The sequence below is a fragment of the Alligator sinensis genome, unplaced genomic scaffold (genome assembly GCF_000455745.1).
Source record: "Alligator sinensis unplaced genomic scaffold, ASM45574v1 scaffold758_1, whole genome shotgun sequence".
Classification (NCBI taxonomy): domain Eukaryota; kingdom Metazoa; phylum Chordata; order Crocodylia; family Alligatoridae; genus Alligator; species Alligator sinensis.
In genome coordinates, this window is record NW_005842457.1 from 844972 (window position 1) to 857465 (window position 12494).

Consider the following 12494-nt stretch of genomic DNA (forward strand, 5'->3'; position numbering starts at 1 on the left):
GGATATTGCCATCAGCTAGTCTGTTAAGGATGGCCTCTTTGATAATCTTTTCCAAGACCTGCCCCAGGATAGAGGTCAGGCTGATGGGCCTGTAGTTTGCCGGATCCACTTTCCTCCCTTTTTTGAAGATAGGCACCACATTGGCCTTCTTCCAGTCATCGGGCACTTCACCAGAGAGCCAGGAGTTCTCAAAGATCTGTGCCAGGGGCTGAGATATGATGCCTGCCAGCTCTTTGAGTACCCTGGGGTGTAGACCATCAGGGCCAGCTGACTTGAAGGTATCCAGCCTGTCAAGGTGTTCCTTCACAAGGTCAGCTTTAATGGATGGTAAGGAATCTCCCTTGCCCAGGCCTCCCTGTCCAGCAGTGGGCAGGGGTGTCCCATGGGGCTGGTGAAAAACTGACGCGAAGTACCCATTTAGGAAGTTTGCTTTTTCCTGGGCATCAGTTGTCAGTTGCCCCATCTGGTTGAGCAGGGGTCCAATGTTGCCCTTGCTTTTCCTCTGGCTCCCCATATATCTAAAAAAGGACTTTTTAATGTTCCTTGGTATTTGTAGCTAGTTGGAGTTCCATCACAGCCTTGGCTTTCCTGGTTTGCTCTCTGCAGGTGCGGACCAGAGCAGAGTATTCCTCCTTGGTGGTGGTTCCAGTCCTCCATCCTTTGTAGGTCTTCCTTTTAAGATGCAGGAGGTCCGCTAGTTCCCTGCAGAGCCAAGGGGGCTGCTGTGCCCTTTTGCTGCCTTTCCTCCGCAACAGGATAAACTTTGCTTGAGCATCCAGGATTGCTCGCTTGATGAACAACCACTCATCTTGAACTCCCCTCCCTTTTGGGTTGTGGCCCTTTAGGGCCTCACTGACAAGCCTCCTGAACTTGTCAAAGTCAGCTTTCCTGAAGTTGAGGACTTCTGTATTACTGACTGACTTGCCAGCTTTATGGCGGATGGTGAAGGTGATCAGCTCGTGGTCACTGTCACCCAGCTTCCCTTCAATCATTAGGTCACTGATTAGGTCATCCCCAGTTGCTAGTACCAGGTCGAGCAGTGCTTTACTTCTCATCAGCCCGTATACTTCCTGCGTCAGATAGAGCTCATCCACGCACGAGAGAAAGCTTTGCGACCACTCAGATTTGGCTGAGCACTCATAGACATTGCATAAACAGGCTTGACCCAAATCAGTTAAGTCTGATACTACATTCAACCAGGTTTATCTCAAACCAGTTTCGGCCATTTTCAAATTGGTTTATATGCAGTTTATATCTGTTCTGTTCCAGGTTTAAACCAGTTTCTGATCACTTAAACTGGTTTATGTATAATGTCTGTCCCTAGGCAGGGTGCGAATGGCAGTATGCGTTCTTAGCAGCCATGTTGTCTTGTGTCATGCTCGTGAGTAACAAAGTTGATCTCAGACAACTGTCTGTGATAAAAGCTTTGTTTCATGTGTAATAATTAGGTGACAGGGCAAGGAGGATTTCTCACCTTCCCCCAAGCTGAAATGCAGACACTTTGCCATCACTTTGGAGCAACCAGCTGGCCTGCTGGCACTCCCTTCTCAGACCGGAAATTCCCCATTCAATGAAGGCAGTACCCCTTCAAAGGTTTCCTCTTTAGCCTCGTGCCTATGTACAAAGCTGCAAACTGTGGCCTCCAATGCAGATAAGAAAAATCATCAATCAAAAAAAAAAACCAAAAAAAAAAACCCAAAAGCCTGCTTCAGCCGGAAAATAATGTGAAGAATTAAAATGACCTGATCAGGAATGGGTAGGAGGTGGAGGTCTTCTGAATAAAACAAGCTGGAGGGGACCCCTTCTTGTTCTAATCATCAGGCCAAACCCATTGATCTGCATTGAAACCAGAGGTTCAAATCCAGGCAGTATCAGCTCAATTCATCAGCTCCCCAAGGCAAATCAATGCAGCTTGCTACATGGAAATCTTAGAAACCAAGTTCTTTGTCTGCTCTGTATAGACATTACAGAGCCCAGGGCATTTTTTTTAAGAAGTTGTTTTTTGTCCAAGTGTCCTTTGTCCTTTCACACAGTAGTGCAGCATGCTGTGTGCCAGCTGGCTGTTGTACTCCACCCTACAGAGGGCTGCACCCCAACTCTTGTATGCACACAGTCCACAGAATGCTATGAAATACAAGACATTATATGCATCTAAATTTATATTATTAACAGAAATGACAGCATACAGGAGCTGAGGAATTTAAGTTAAGCTAATGAGGGCGCATGGGGTTGGGGGAGGGGGCAGGGGAAGAGAGAAGAGGACTCTCATGCCTATCCTTCTTTCCCTCAGATTGGGAAAGGAATATAATTTTGTACATGTCCTTTCACCCTGGGGGCATTCTCTCCCAGGAACAACAGGATACCACTGTGAAGCTGTCAACTTCTTTTAATCCCCTAGAGCAGAGGTGGTCAACCAGCAGCACACATGCCACAAGTGGCACGGGCAGCCTCCGTGTGTGGCACATACAGCAGGGAAGCAGCACAGTGATATATTGGGCAGGGAGCAGAAAGCAGAGCATAAGATCAAGTAAGGAGCAAGGCACAGGGAGCAGAAAGCAGAACAGCAGATTGGGTAGGATAAGAGGATTAGAGTAACACTTAGGGAGGGATTACTGTGCATCACACCAGCCAAAAAAAGCTTGCCCCACTGCCCTAGTGGACCTCCAGTCACATGTACTCTGTCCTGCCTTCCCTTTATACACTTCTTATTCTGATAGTTAGAAAAGGAAATAGCTACGGTAAACATATGATATGTGTTGCTCCATGTTGGCTTGTAATGGTGCATCTATATTTGACCTAGCAGATTTTGTAGTCATTATGTCCACACATTAGCTCTTAAATAGGCCTGGTCAGGGTGATCCAAGGCCAAAACATAAACATTTTGTTAAAAAGCAGAAAGTTTTACAACACCTAGGATCCACAGAAATGCTGCCAGAAAAGAAAATTAAGAAGAAATGTACCACACACCAAACCAAAATGAAAAGTATCCTAGCGGGGGTTTTTTAATTGTCTAGTGCAGCAGTGAGCAACCTTTACAAGCAGTAGAATCAACCTCACTTTCGTCCACAGTGGCAGATTAAGACTTATTGGGGCCCTGGGCAAACAGAAAATTGGAGGCCCCCCAACCAAGTGAAGAGAGGTTTCCTCTGTGCCTGCCAGGGGGCCATGGCTGGGCCCGCCTGGCCTCCTTGGCATGTCTGGGAAGAACCAGGGGGTGCAAGTGCTGCTCAGGTGAAGGTGACCCTGGCCCCAGCCTGGCCCCTCCGCCTGGCAGGTGTCACGCAGCCAGAACCGTGGTCCCCCAGGGCTGTGGGACGGGCTGGGGCCAGAGCCAGCTGGAAGGGGGATGGGGGGCACAAGCTCTGCCTCCAGCTGTCCACCTGCCCCTCTGCCAGCCCCAGGGCAGGACAGGGCTGTCCCATCCTCTCCCAGCAGCACTGATGCCTGCAGCCACCTGCAAGGAGTGGGAGTGGGAGTGGGAGCAGGAGCAGGGCTGCCCATGTTGCCTCCTGGCAGACGGCCCCAGGAAGCTACTGCCATTGCCCACAGGGAGCCCTGTCCTAGCTGGAGGGGAGGAGGCGCATGCTGCCTGCCCCAGATGCCCGCAGCCGGGGTGCCTACCTGGGCCATGCTGCCCAAGTGTCCCAGGGGGTCCCTGATTGGCAGGGGCCCCTGGGCCCAGGCCCCGTGAGCCTATGCATTAATCTGCCCCTGCCAATCCAACATGGGCCAGGGGGTTTTAGCAGCGCATCATCAGCAAGGGGCTTTGCCTGAATCCGTGCCAGGGCCAGGCAGCTGCACCCACATCGCCTCTTCTCCCAACCCCCTGCTCCCCAGCATCAGTGTGGATGCAGTTTCCAACTGGTGGGGAACTGAGCCATGGTCAGGCAGCTGGAAGCTGTGTCCATGCTGCTGCTACTTCTTTCTCCGTCCCCATACCTGCCTCCCAGCTGTAGTACAGACACAGCTGGAAGCTGCCTGACCCTGGAACAGCTCCCCACTGGCTAGAAGTTGGGCCCACACTGCAGCTGAGGCAGCAGGAGTGTTAGGAGGAATGGCAGCAGTAAGGGCACAGCTCCTCACTGCCCAACTTCAGTATAGACATGGGCAAAGGGAAAGCCCTAAAGCCCCGCGGGCTACATCCAGCCCATGGGCCATATGTTGTTGACCCCTGGTCTAGGGTTAAAAAAAATCATGAGTCAGTATCTGAGGACTTTACTTGACATGTGGATAAATAAATTGATTTGGAAAGATCCCACCTGTATTTTCATGAGGTATAACTTGGGATAGCTTTACTGATTTCTCAGGATGTTTTTCCCAGTCCTTCAGTATTTACTATCCTTAAATTCCCAGGTTCTGAAGTCAAGCAACAATGGGATTCTCTAACCACCATGCCACAGGGCAGGCATTATCCAATGCTTCTTTTGAAGCTGGTCCCCTGGACAGCCAAGTGAAGGAGATGAGGGGCCAGAGGGTTGTATTCACACTAGTGTCTGTGGCTTGATGAGGTGGCTGCTGCCCTGGAAGGAAACAGGCCTGGGTTCTTCCCTGTAGCCATGCTTCCCACGGAACAGAAACTTCCCTGCTTCATTTTATCCAATATAGCTAGCTGCACGTAAGTGCCAAAAAGGCCATAAAAACTGCCTTTTAGATGCAAAAAAGGGAATCAGAATTCTGCCCTACGTGTATTCCTAAGCTTAAATCTAGGCATGTATCTTGTGGGTTCTTGCCTTACAAAATGTAATTCTTGAAATGAAAAATTAACCAAAGTATTGTGTAAAGTTTCCAACCAAGAATAAAGAAGGTTATGATTTTACAGCTGAGCCTGGTGATCTTAAGGAAGTGAATTCTGCATGATGGGATGAGCTAAATGTGTATGAGTAGGGAACAGAAAGGGATAGAGGAATGACCTCTTTTGGAAACAATGATCAAGATTTCCACCAGCTGAATAAGGACTCTGATAAGAGCCCAGGGGATAGTTGAGCACAACACAACAAGGCTACAAGAAAACTCAGAAAGCAAATACTCTACCCCCACCGTTTAGTGTCACTATATAACTGAAGGAATAAGGGCACTGCTGTGTGTGAGGATATGGCTATACCGGTTGAGGGTAGGCCTATTTGTCCTGTCTAAGGCATGGGCCAAGCCCACCATGTAACATAGTAGCCCCCTACAAATTGGGGGGGGGGGAAATGGGGTGTGCGAAAATACATAAGTGAGGAGGAAAGTGCAGCCAGAACCCCAATAAGAGGTTCTGCCATATGAGGGTAGGAGGGAATGAATGTACTAGGGTTGGTGTAGGCCTGTAAGGTAAGCAGCTGGTGTGGTCACTTCTCTAGCAAACACAGCATACTGCATCCATTGTAAATTTAAGACTAGAACAAAGCACCAGAGGAGTACCGCTTCGCTTCATGGGCTGAAACAGAGCAACTACATTCAGAACAGAAATTAATTTTCCAGATACAGAATCATTCAAAAATATTTACAGGTTCAAATATTACTTTTGCTGTTGATTCGGGAATCACTGTGTCCATGAAGTTAAGTATTGCCACAGCATCAATAAAAGGCTTAGCCGGTTGCATCAATCGCACCGTCTGACAAATTGCTTTCTGTACATCATAGACCAAGCATGTCATTGTGATAGCACCCAGGGGCACTGATCAAGGCCCTGGTTCAATGGCCATTGTACAGACATGCAGCTGACAGACACTCCCTGCCCCAAACAGCTTGCAATCAAGGTTGGCAACCCTCCTGAAATGCAACCCATTCATACTAAATCTGCCCGCAGGGGCACAAACAGTTAACTGTGGATGAAAAAAAAAGGCATCTGTATGAACAAAAGAAGTCCCGCAAGTGGAAATGCAGATATGTTTAGCCAGAATTAGCCACTCTCCTGTCACTGCCGTACATTTTTGTGTGTTTAGTTACCAGTATCTCATTTGTTCTGTGTCTAGGTACAACGGTCGGTGCCACTTTCAGGCATATTTTTGTTTAAAAGTGGCATTGTACAGTTTGGCCTAAATTTCCCACAGCAGCCTCCACAGCAACAAGCAGAGGTGAAAATAACTGCCATCATTTAGATGCCTAACCATGCATTTTTGGGATGCAATACTGGAAGCCTAATGGAGGCCCAGCTAACAATGAGTATCCTGGCCCCTATGGGTGTCTACACCACTTTCAGAGCACTTTTGGGGTGGCACTGCCCTCGGCAGGCCCTGCCCATCTGCTTCTACTTGCATGCATCAAACCCAGAACTGTAGTGCCCAACCCCTATAGGTTGAGACCCCTGTCTATCATTCAGGGAGTGCCACTGAGTAGCTTCAACCCTGCATTTCCAAGTTTGGTGCTTGTGACAGAGTGGGTAAGGCCTGCTTGGCTACATCTCTTCTCCAACAGCGCCTGGATGCAATGTAAAAAGAACCTCTTAATCCGTCCCTTTCCTTTGCAAACCTCGCCTTTGCTTCAGTCAGTAGGACACATACCAGTTCAAACTCCCTTCCTCACTCCCCATTGCTCCCCTAGAGATCTCTTGCCTGCCCTGCTACTTCAGAGCAGACAGACACCAACACCAACTGTAATGAAAGATGACACCTCAAGCAAGGCATTCTGATGGGACTTTAGCTCTACAGTTGTATTTCAGTTTAGGAATTAGGCCTCATCTCCAGCAAATAATGCCAGATCACTGGGCAACACAGGTGAAAGCATATGGAAGAGCTTTGTGTAAAGGACTTGTGGTTATAGGTATGAAGTTACCACTGAGAGGAGAAACAGAGCCCGGGACTTCAAGGCTGAGAACAGAAACATCTGCCCAGTAGTAAGTCTGTCACCTGGTGTGACAGCAGCACGTATCCTCACTAAGGCCTGCCACTAGGGAGATGGGGTCAAATGCGCAAAGCCTTTTAGTAAAGGAGGTGCCAACAGGAGAGCGTAAGGTGTTCAGAGCTTCTATTCTGAGACGCACCAAAAAGCACAGGTGCTGGTCCAAAGCCTCTCCAAACTGGTAATCCATGCCAAAAAACAGTTTCCCCAGACTTTAATACTGCCTACTTCCAGTACAGCTAGATATATAGCAATGGCCTGGGCCCTGGATTAAGATACCTCCAGTGATGTCAGAAAGCGTGGACACAAGTGGTGATGAGGGGAAAAAACAGCCAATCTTTTAAAAAACCCAAAAACCTCAGGAGTTGCTTGTTTCAGGTTCTGGCTGGAGACCACCTCTTATTTTATCCCAGCCGGTCTACTCAGGCTTAGCCCATTGCAACCATAAACCCTTAGACCTTGGAAGCTAGATTTTCAAAACAGCCTCGGGCAAGTAATCTGAGCCAAATAAGACCAGTCTATGCATCCCGCATGCTACAAAAAGTGCAAATCCAGAAGGGCAAGGAGAAACGGATACACTTGTAAAGGGTTTAAAACATAAAGGGCTTGTTTGGGACCAGAAGCTCTGTGGATGTGCAACAAACCGGGCACAACTGTCATCCCTGTGTTGTGTGCAACACAGGAACAGCTCCTTCCATGTGTCCTTTCTGTAACTTTCCCTCCAAGTCCGCTCGAGCTAAGAGATCTGGCTGGACACACAAAGGACCATACAGTATGCTGCCCCATGAAGCAGCTGAGAACACTGGGCTGAAGCAAATCCCCGCTCCTTGGGGTGCTGAACATCTTCATTATTCCCCTGTGACCTACAAGGGATATTTGAACCCACAGTTTGGAAAATCTGGCTTTCTGCCCAGGCACATTTGTGCCAGTCATTGTAGCAGAAACCACACCAGGTTGCAATGGCACCTTCAAAGGCCTAAGCATCAGGCTTTGAAGACACCTTGCAAATTGAAGGCTGGGTTTTCAATAGGCCAGCAAAAATGCAGCCCACCTGTTTGCACAGCAAAAGTTGGCACTAGCATGAATAAAATGGCTGCTGACACATGCAGACACATACAAGCACACTTGTTTCTCTGTGTGAACAAGACTCCTAAAAGCTTTATGGGCCCTCATGGGAGACGGGTTCTGAATGTCTAATTTGTAGCCCCCAGAGACCTTCCAGGTTTCTGAATGAGAAACAGGGTGTAAAAACAAGAGGTAGTTACAGCCAAAAAGGCCTGAAGAAAAAGCTCTAGCAAGAGCTACCCCCACCCCCCTTGCCCTTGCACAGAGCCTGTCCTGCAGTGGATCAATCCATCACAACTCCACAGTAATGCCCCTCTTGTCTCCCAACAAACTCCCCTTCTAAGGGCTGTTGTACTCCCTCCTTCCTCAAAAGCAACAGAATCTGCAATCAAAGAAGAAAGAGATGCATGGAGCACAAAGCACTCTGAAAAAAACAGCACCATTTCTCATAAAGTTACAGTCCACTTAACCAGAGCTATGGTACAGAAGCACAAATGCATACAAAAGGCTGCACTGTAGGCCAGTGCAAAGGGACCCCAGTTCCCAGGGTAAGCAGTAAGGCCTGCAACTTTTCACAGCACCCTTCTTTGCTTTCAAACCAGGCTCTACCCTCAATGACACCAGTGTACATCAAGGGTGATCCCACTGATCCCAGAGGGGTTCCTCCAGATTTACACTGATTTCGCCAAATCAGAATCTAGCCCTTTTTGTATTCGTCCCACCACCGTTCCATGTTTTTGCAAGTGGTCAATAAATTCCTCCTTGCATTTTGCAGGAAAGGGCTTAGATATCCATTGTCCTTAGCTTGCCGTTCCTAGTTTTCCTTTCAAAATGAAAGAAGCAAAGCAGAAAGGCTGAGAAAGGAACTGATCAGCAAAGTGTGCCAAGCTGCAAACTTTTTATCTGGTTAAGGCCTTCAAAGCCAGGGCAGAGAGAAATGAAATAATACTCAAAAGAAAGGACTTTCCACCTGGCTTAGATCTTTAGGCATTGCTCTGTGATTAGATATAGATAAACAGCAATATAAATAGATATACAGCAATATAAATATGCATGTGCACATGTGCACACACATACTTATCCCATCCTACAAAGTAACTAACCCAGCATGAAAATATGCACCACTTAAAACTACTTTATACTATTACTAGATTAAAAAAATTGTATGAGTCTGCCTCCATTCCCTGCCACCCCCACACTTCTCTAGTACAAGCTGAATTGGCAAAGGCAACCCTATGTTCAAAGTAACAGGCTAAAAACATTCATATAGTACAGGCCAATGCCTATCATGACTCACTCTGAGCTGGTTAAGAGGAAACTGACCCAGAGTATTGAATGTTGAAAGTTAATAGCTTTTATTACCCCTATTATCAATTAACTATAGGGTGTCAAATAAAAGTGCCCAGAGTTTCTCTTACCTTGAGCTGGAAAGGCTGAATCTCATTCAAACTCTGGTTCCTGAGCTTTTTGGTGAGGATCTTCAGCATGGTATTAATCCCAGGAGCCAAGAAAGGGTTAAGCATACACACAGGCACACATCTACAGCTGCTGCTAGGCTTGGGGGAACTCAGTAGAGCTCACATTCAGCACCTCCAGGTACACAGAACTCCTAAAAGGAGCAAATCTGCAGCTCTCCTGATTCCAGCTCTGCCCCTGCTTCCCTCCCCCCGCACTCCTTAAAATATATTTCTATGTAACTCCCTTTTCAATGGGAAAAGAAAAAAGGAAAATTAAACTTCCCTTGCTTTTTCAGGCTTCAGAAGGAGTGAAGGTACCAGCTGGCAAGGTCCTGCCAGGGACAGGAGACATTTGGTGCAATATGTTTATTAAGAGATGGAACAGATCTTCAGCACAGGCCCTGGGCTCTGCTCATGGTAATGGTCTAATATGCCATCTCTTTCTCCCGCTGATGCCTGCTGCTCCAAACAGGCATCCCTCGCCTCTCTCTTTCTCTGTCGCACCCCCCTTTTCCCTCTTCCCCCCCTCATCCACGCTCCCTCTCACACACACTGGCTCTCTATTTCTCCCTCTGTGTCTTCCAGCAATGTGAAACTTGTAACAAACAGAACACCCAGCCAAGGCTCCCATTGGCCAGGCAAGGAGGACTGTGTCAATTTCAGTGGGCAGGGCTTCCATTTAAAGGGAAACCGAAGGGGGCACAGAGCCACCCTTCCTCCCCCCAAGCCACTGAGAGGATCCTGGAGTGGCAAGATAACAGGTTCCCCCATGTCCACCCCCTCCCACAATAAGCTTTTGAAGGGGGATGTCTGCATATGGGGATTTCAGGAGAGATCATTCCCTGCAGCAGAAGGAAGTGTTTCTATAGCTAGGGAAAATTAGAAAGAAAAGCATCAAGGTGGTTTGCTGCTAGCACTGTCCCTACTCTTCTCTCCCATATGCAGTCTGATCCTGCTGTACAGTGTCACACTGCTGCCTATGATGCATTATAGCAGCAAGCAACACACGTGGTAGGGCCTGAAATCCAGGGAATCCATCAGCTCTCCGACCCCCCCACCGCCACCCTGCACATAGAAAATGCTTGTACTTTTACTTTACTTTCAGGAGCAGCAGGGCCCTGTTCTGGAAAGAGAAAGACTGATGCTTCTAGGAAGGCCGAGCAGGCAGGATGATGTGAGCCCAGCCACCAGGATACTGGAAGGTAGAGCTCATGAAGGAATCCCTCTCTGAGTCTGAAGGCTGGAATGGCTCTAGGGTTGCTAATGGGAGATAAAGCCTTTCTCTGCCAGGCTGTTGGCTTGAATTAGCCCATACTGGAAGTGCCTGGAAGTCCTTATTATCTAGCAGGCACTGGGGGAGAGGGACTTTGTCCAGTTGACAGACATATCCGGCATTATATGGAACATTTGTTAGCAGTCTGCCCACATCAGAGAAGGATCCATCACATGAAGCATCCAGCTCACCCTCCGGCCCAGGACTGAAAGATTTCATAGACCCTTGCCAACCCCCTGACTCATCCAATTGACCTTGTGCCACATGGACAGCCTAGCAGCAGAAGTCTTTTTACCCCAGAGCAGGTCCAGCAGAAGCAGTAGCAATACAAACTCATCTAACCCCCCTCCCCAGGGTAGGAGGGTTGTCCAGCATCTTTAACCCATTCCCCTGGATCTCAGTAGCATAACTAAGGGTGGGTGAGCGGGGCAGCAGCCTCAGGCATGTACTTAGGAAGGGCGCCACACTTGCCCTCCACCACAGCAGAGTTGGCACCATAGCAGCAAAGGCAGCTCCACAGAATTGCTCTCTCAACAGCTTCTGGGTGCACAGACACCACACTGCTGCTGTAAGAGCAACAGCCTGGGCAGTCAGATTATACTTTGGCCACAGCAGCAGTAGGAGCAGCAGCAGCCCAGGACTGGTTTTGAGTCCCTAGTGTAGGGAATACCCCTGTGCCCTGCCCACCGCACTCTCAGAACTGCCTTGGTTTTTCAATACTCAGTGACACCTCTCCCCTATCCACCACTCTCCCTCAGGGTTTTCCCAGGCACAAACCCTGTTCGTTATGCCTCTGCTGGACCCCACATGTGGTCTTGCCCACAGAGGTGTTAACAGTAGTGTGACAGGGGTATTTTTGCCAGCCGGAGCTCATGGGAAACCCCCCATACATTTCACACAAGCTACCATATGACCATCTGTAATGATGACACAGGACTTTCCATAAGTACCAGCATACTCTGGCTTTAAACCATCAAGTTCTAGGTGAAAGGCACTATTGCCTATTACCAACCCCTTGAACCAATCAGGCTTTTCACCCCCACCTCCTTCTGGGAAAAGTTTTGAAATGCAGAGAAGGTCTCAGCCAGTGTAAGAATTGCAAGGAAGCTCAGTGCAGTTAAAATATCAATCCTCTGTTCTCAGCCAACACGCCTGTAACAAGATAAGGAAAGAGAACTGATAAACTGCTGACTGTGGAAAAGTGAAAGGACATCTTAGTTTCGCAGGAAAGGAACTGAGTTCAGCTCTACTTAGCAAAGGATCTTTCTTAAAGGGACTCCATAGTTGCCATAGCTGCATCACAAAACCTCCTTTTCTTCTTCTGGCGGTGCACCCTGACATGGTGCTGGCTGCAGAGGACTTCAACAACTGCATCTAGTGCGCTGCATGCAAGAAGTACTCTGCTTATATCACACTCCACAGGCCTGATTCATTCTCAAATTTATCTCCAGTAGAGAAACTCCAAATGTACACCAGGTATGTCTACACGTGCACTTTAATGCACATTAGCCTCTTTTAATACACGTTAAAGCATCATAAGAAAGTGCTCTTTAACTAATGTGCATTAGAATAGGCCGACGCACGTGTTTCTAGTACCTCACAATGGAGGTACTAAATTTAATGTGCATTACCTAAAATGCATTACTTGAACATGTAGGTGTGCCCAGTGAAATCAGAATCAGGGGCCAGCTCCTGACTACCCAACTTCAGTACAGGCATGGCTAAAGGCAAAGCCTTAAAGCCCTATGGGCTACATCCAGCCCATGGGCCATATGTTGCTGACCCCTGGTCTAGGGTTAAAAAGATCAGAAATCATAATCAGGGCCCAGAACTATACTTTAGGAAATCCTGGTAAAGTAGCTAAGCATGGCCACGCCCTC

The 12494-nt window shown here is 48.1% G+C and overlaps 1 protein-coding gene across 2 annotated transcripts in view; it reads right to left on the bottom strand.

Moving 5' to 3' along the window:
* The window catches only part of LOC106722581, an 87698-nt gene extending 77783 nt beyond the window's left edge, over positions 1 to 9915 (bottom strand). For both annotated transcript variants that reach the window (XM_025212350.1, XM_014523187.2), the window contains exon 1: positions 9303 to 9915. In XM_025212350.1, the coding sequence (XP_025068135.1) occupies positions 9303 to 9407 (105 nt within the window). In that variant the 5' untranslated portion in view covers positions 9408 to 9915. The remainder of the gene's footprint in view (positions 1 to 9302) is intronic.
* Positions 9916 to 12494: the final 2579 nt, after the last annotated feature.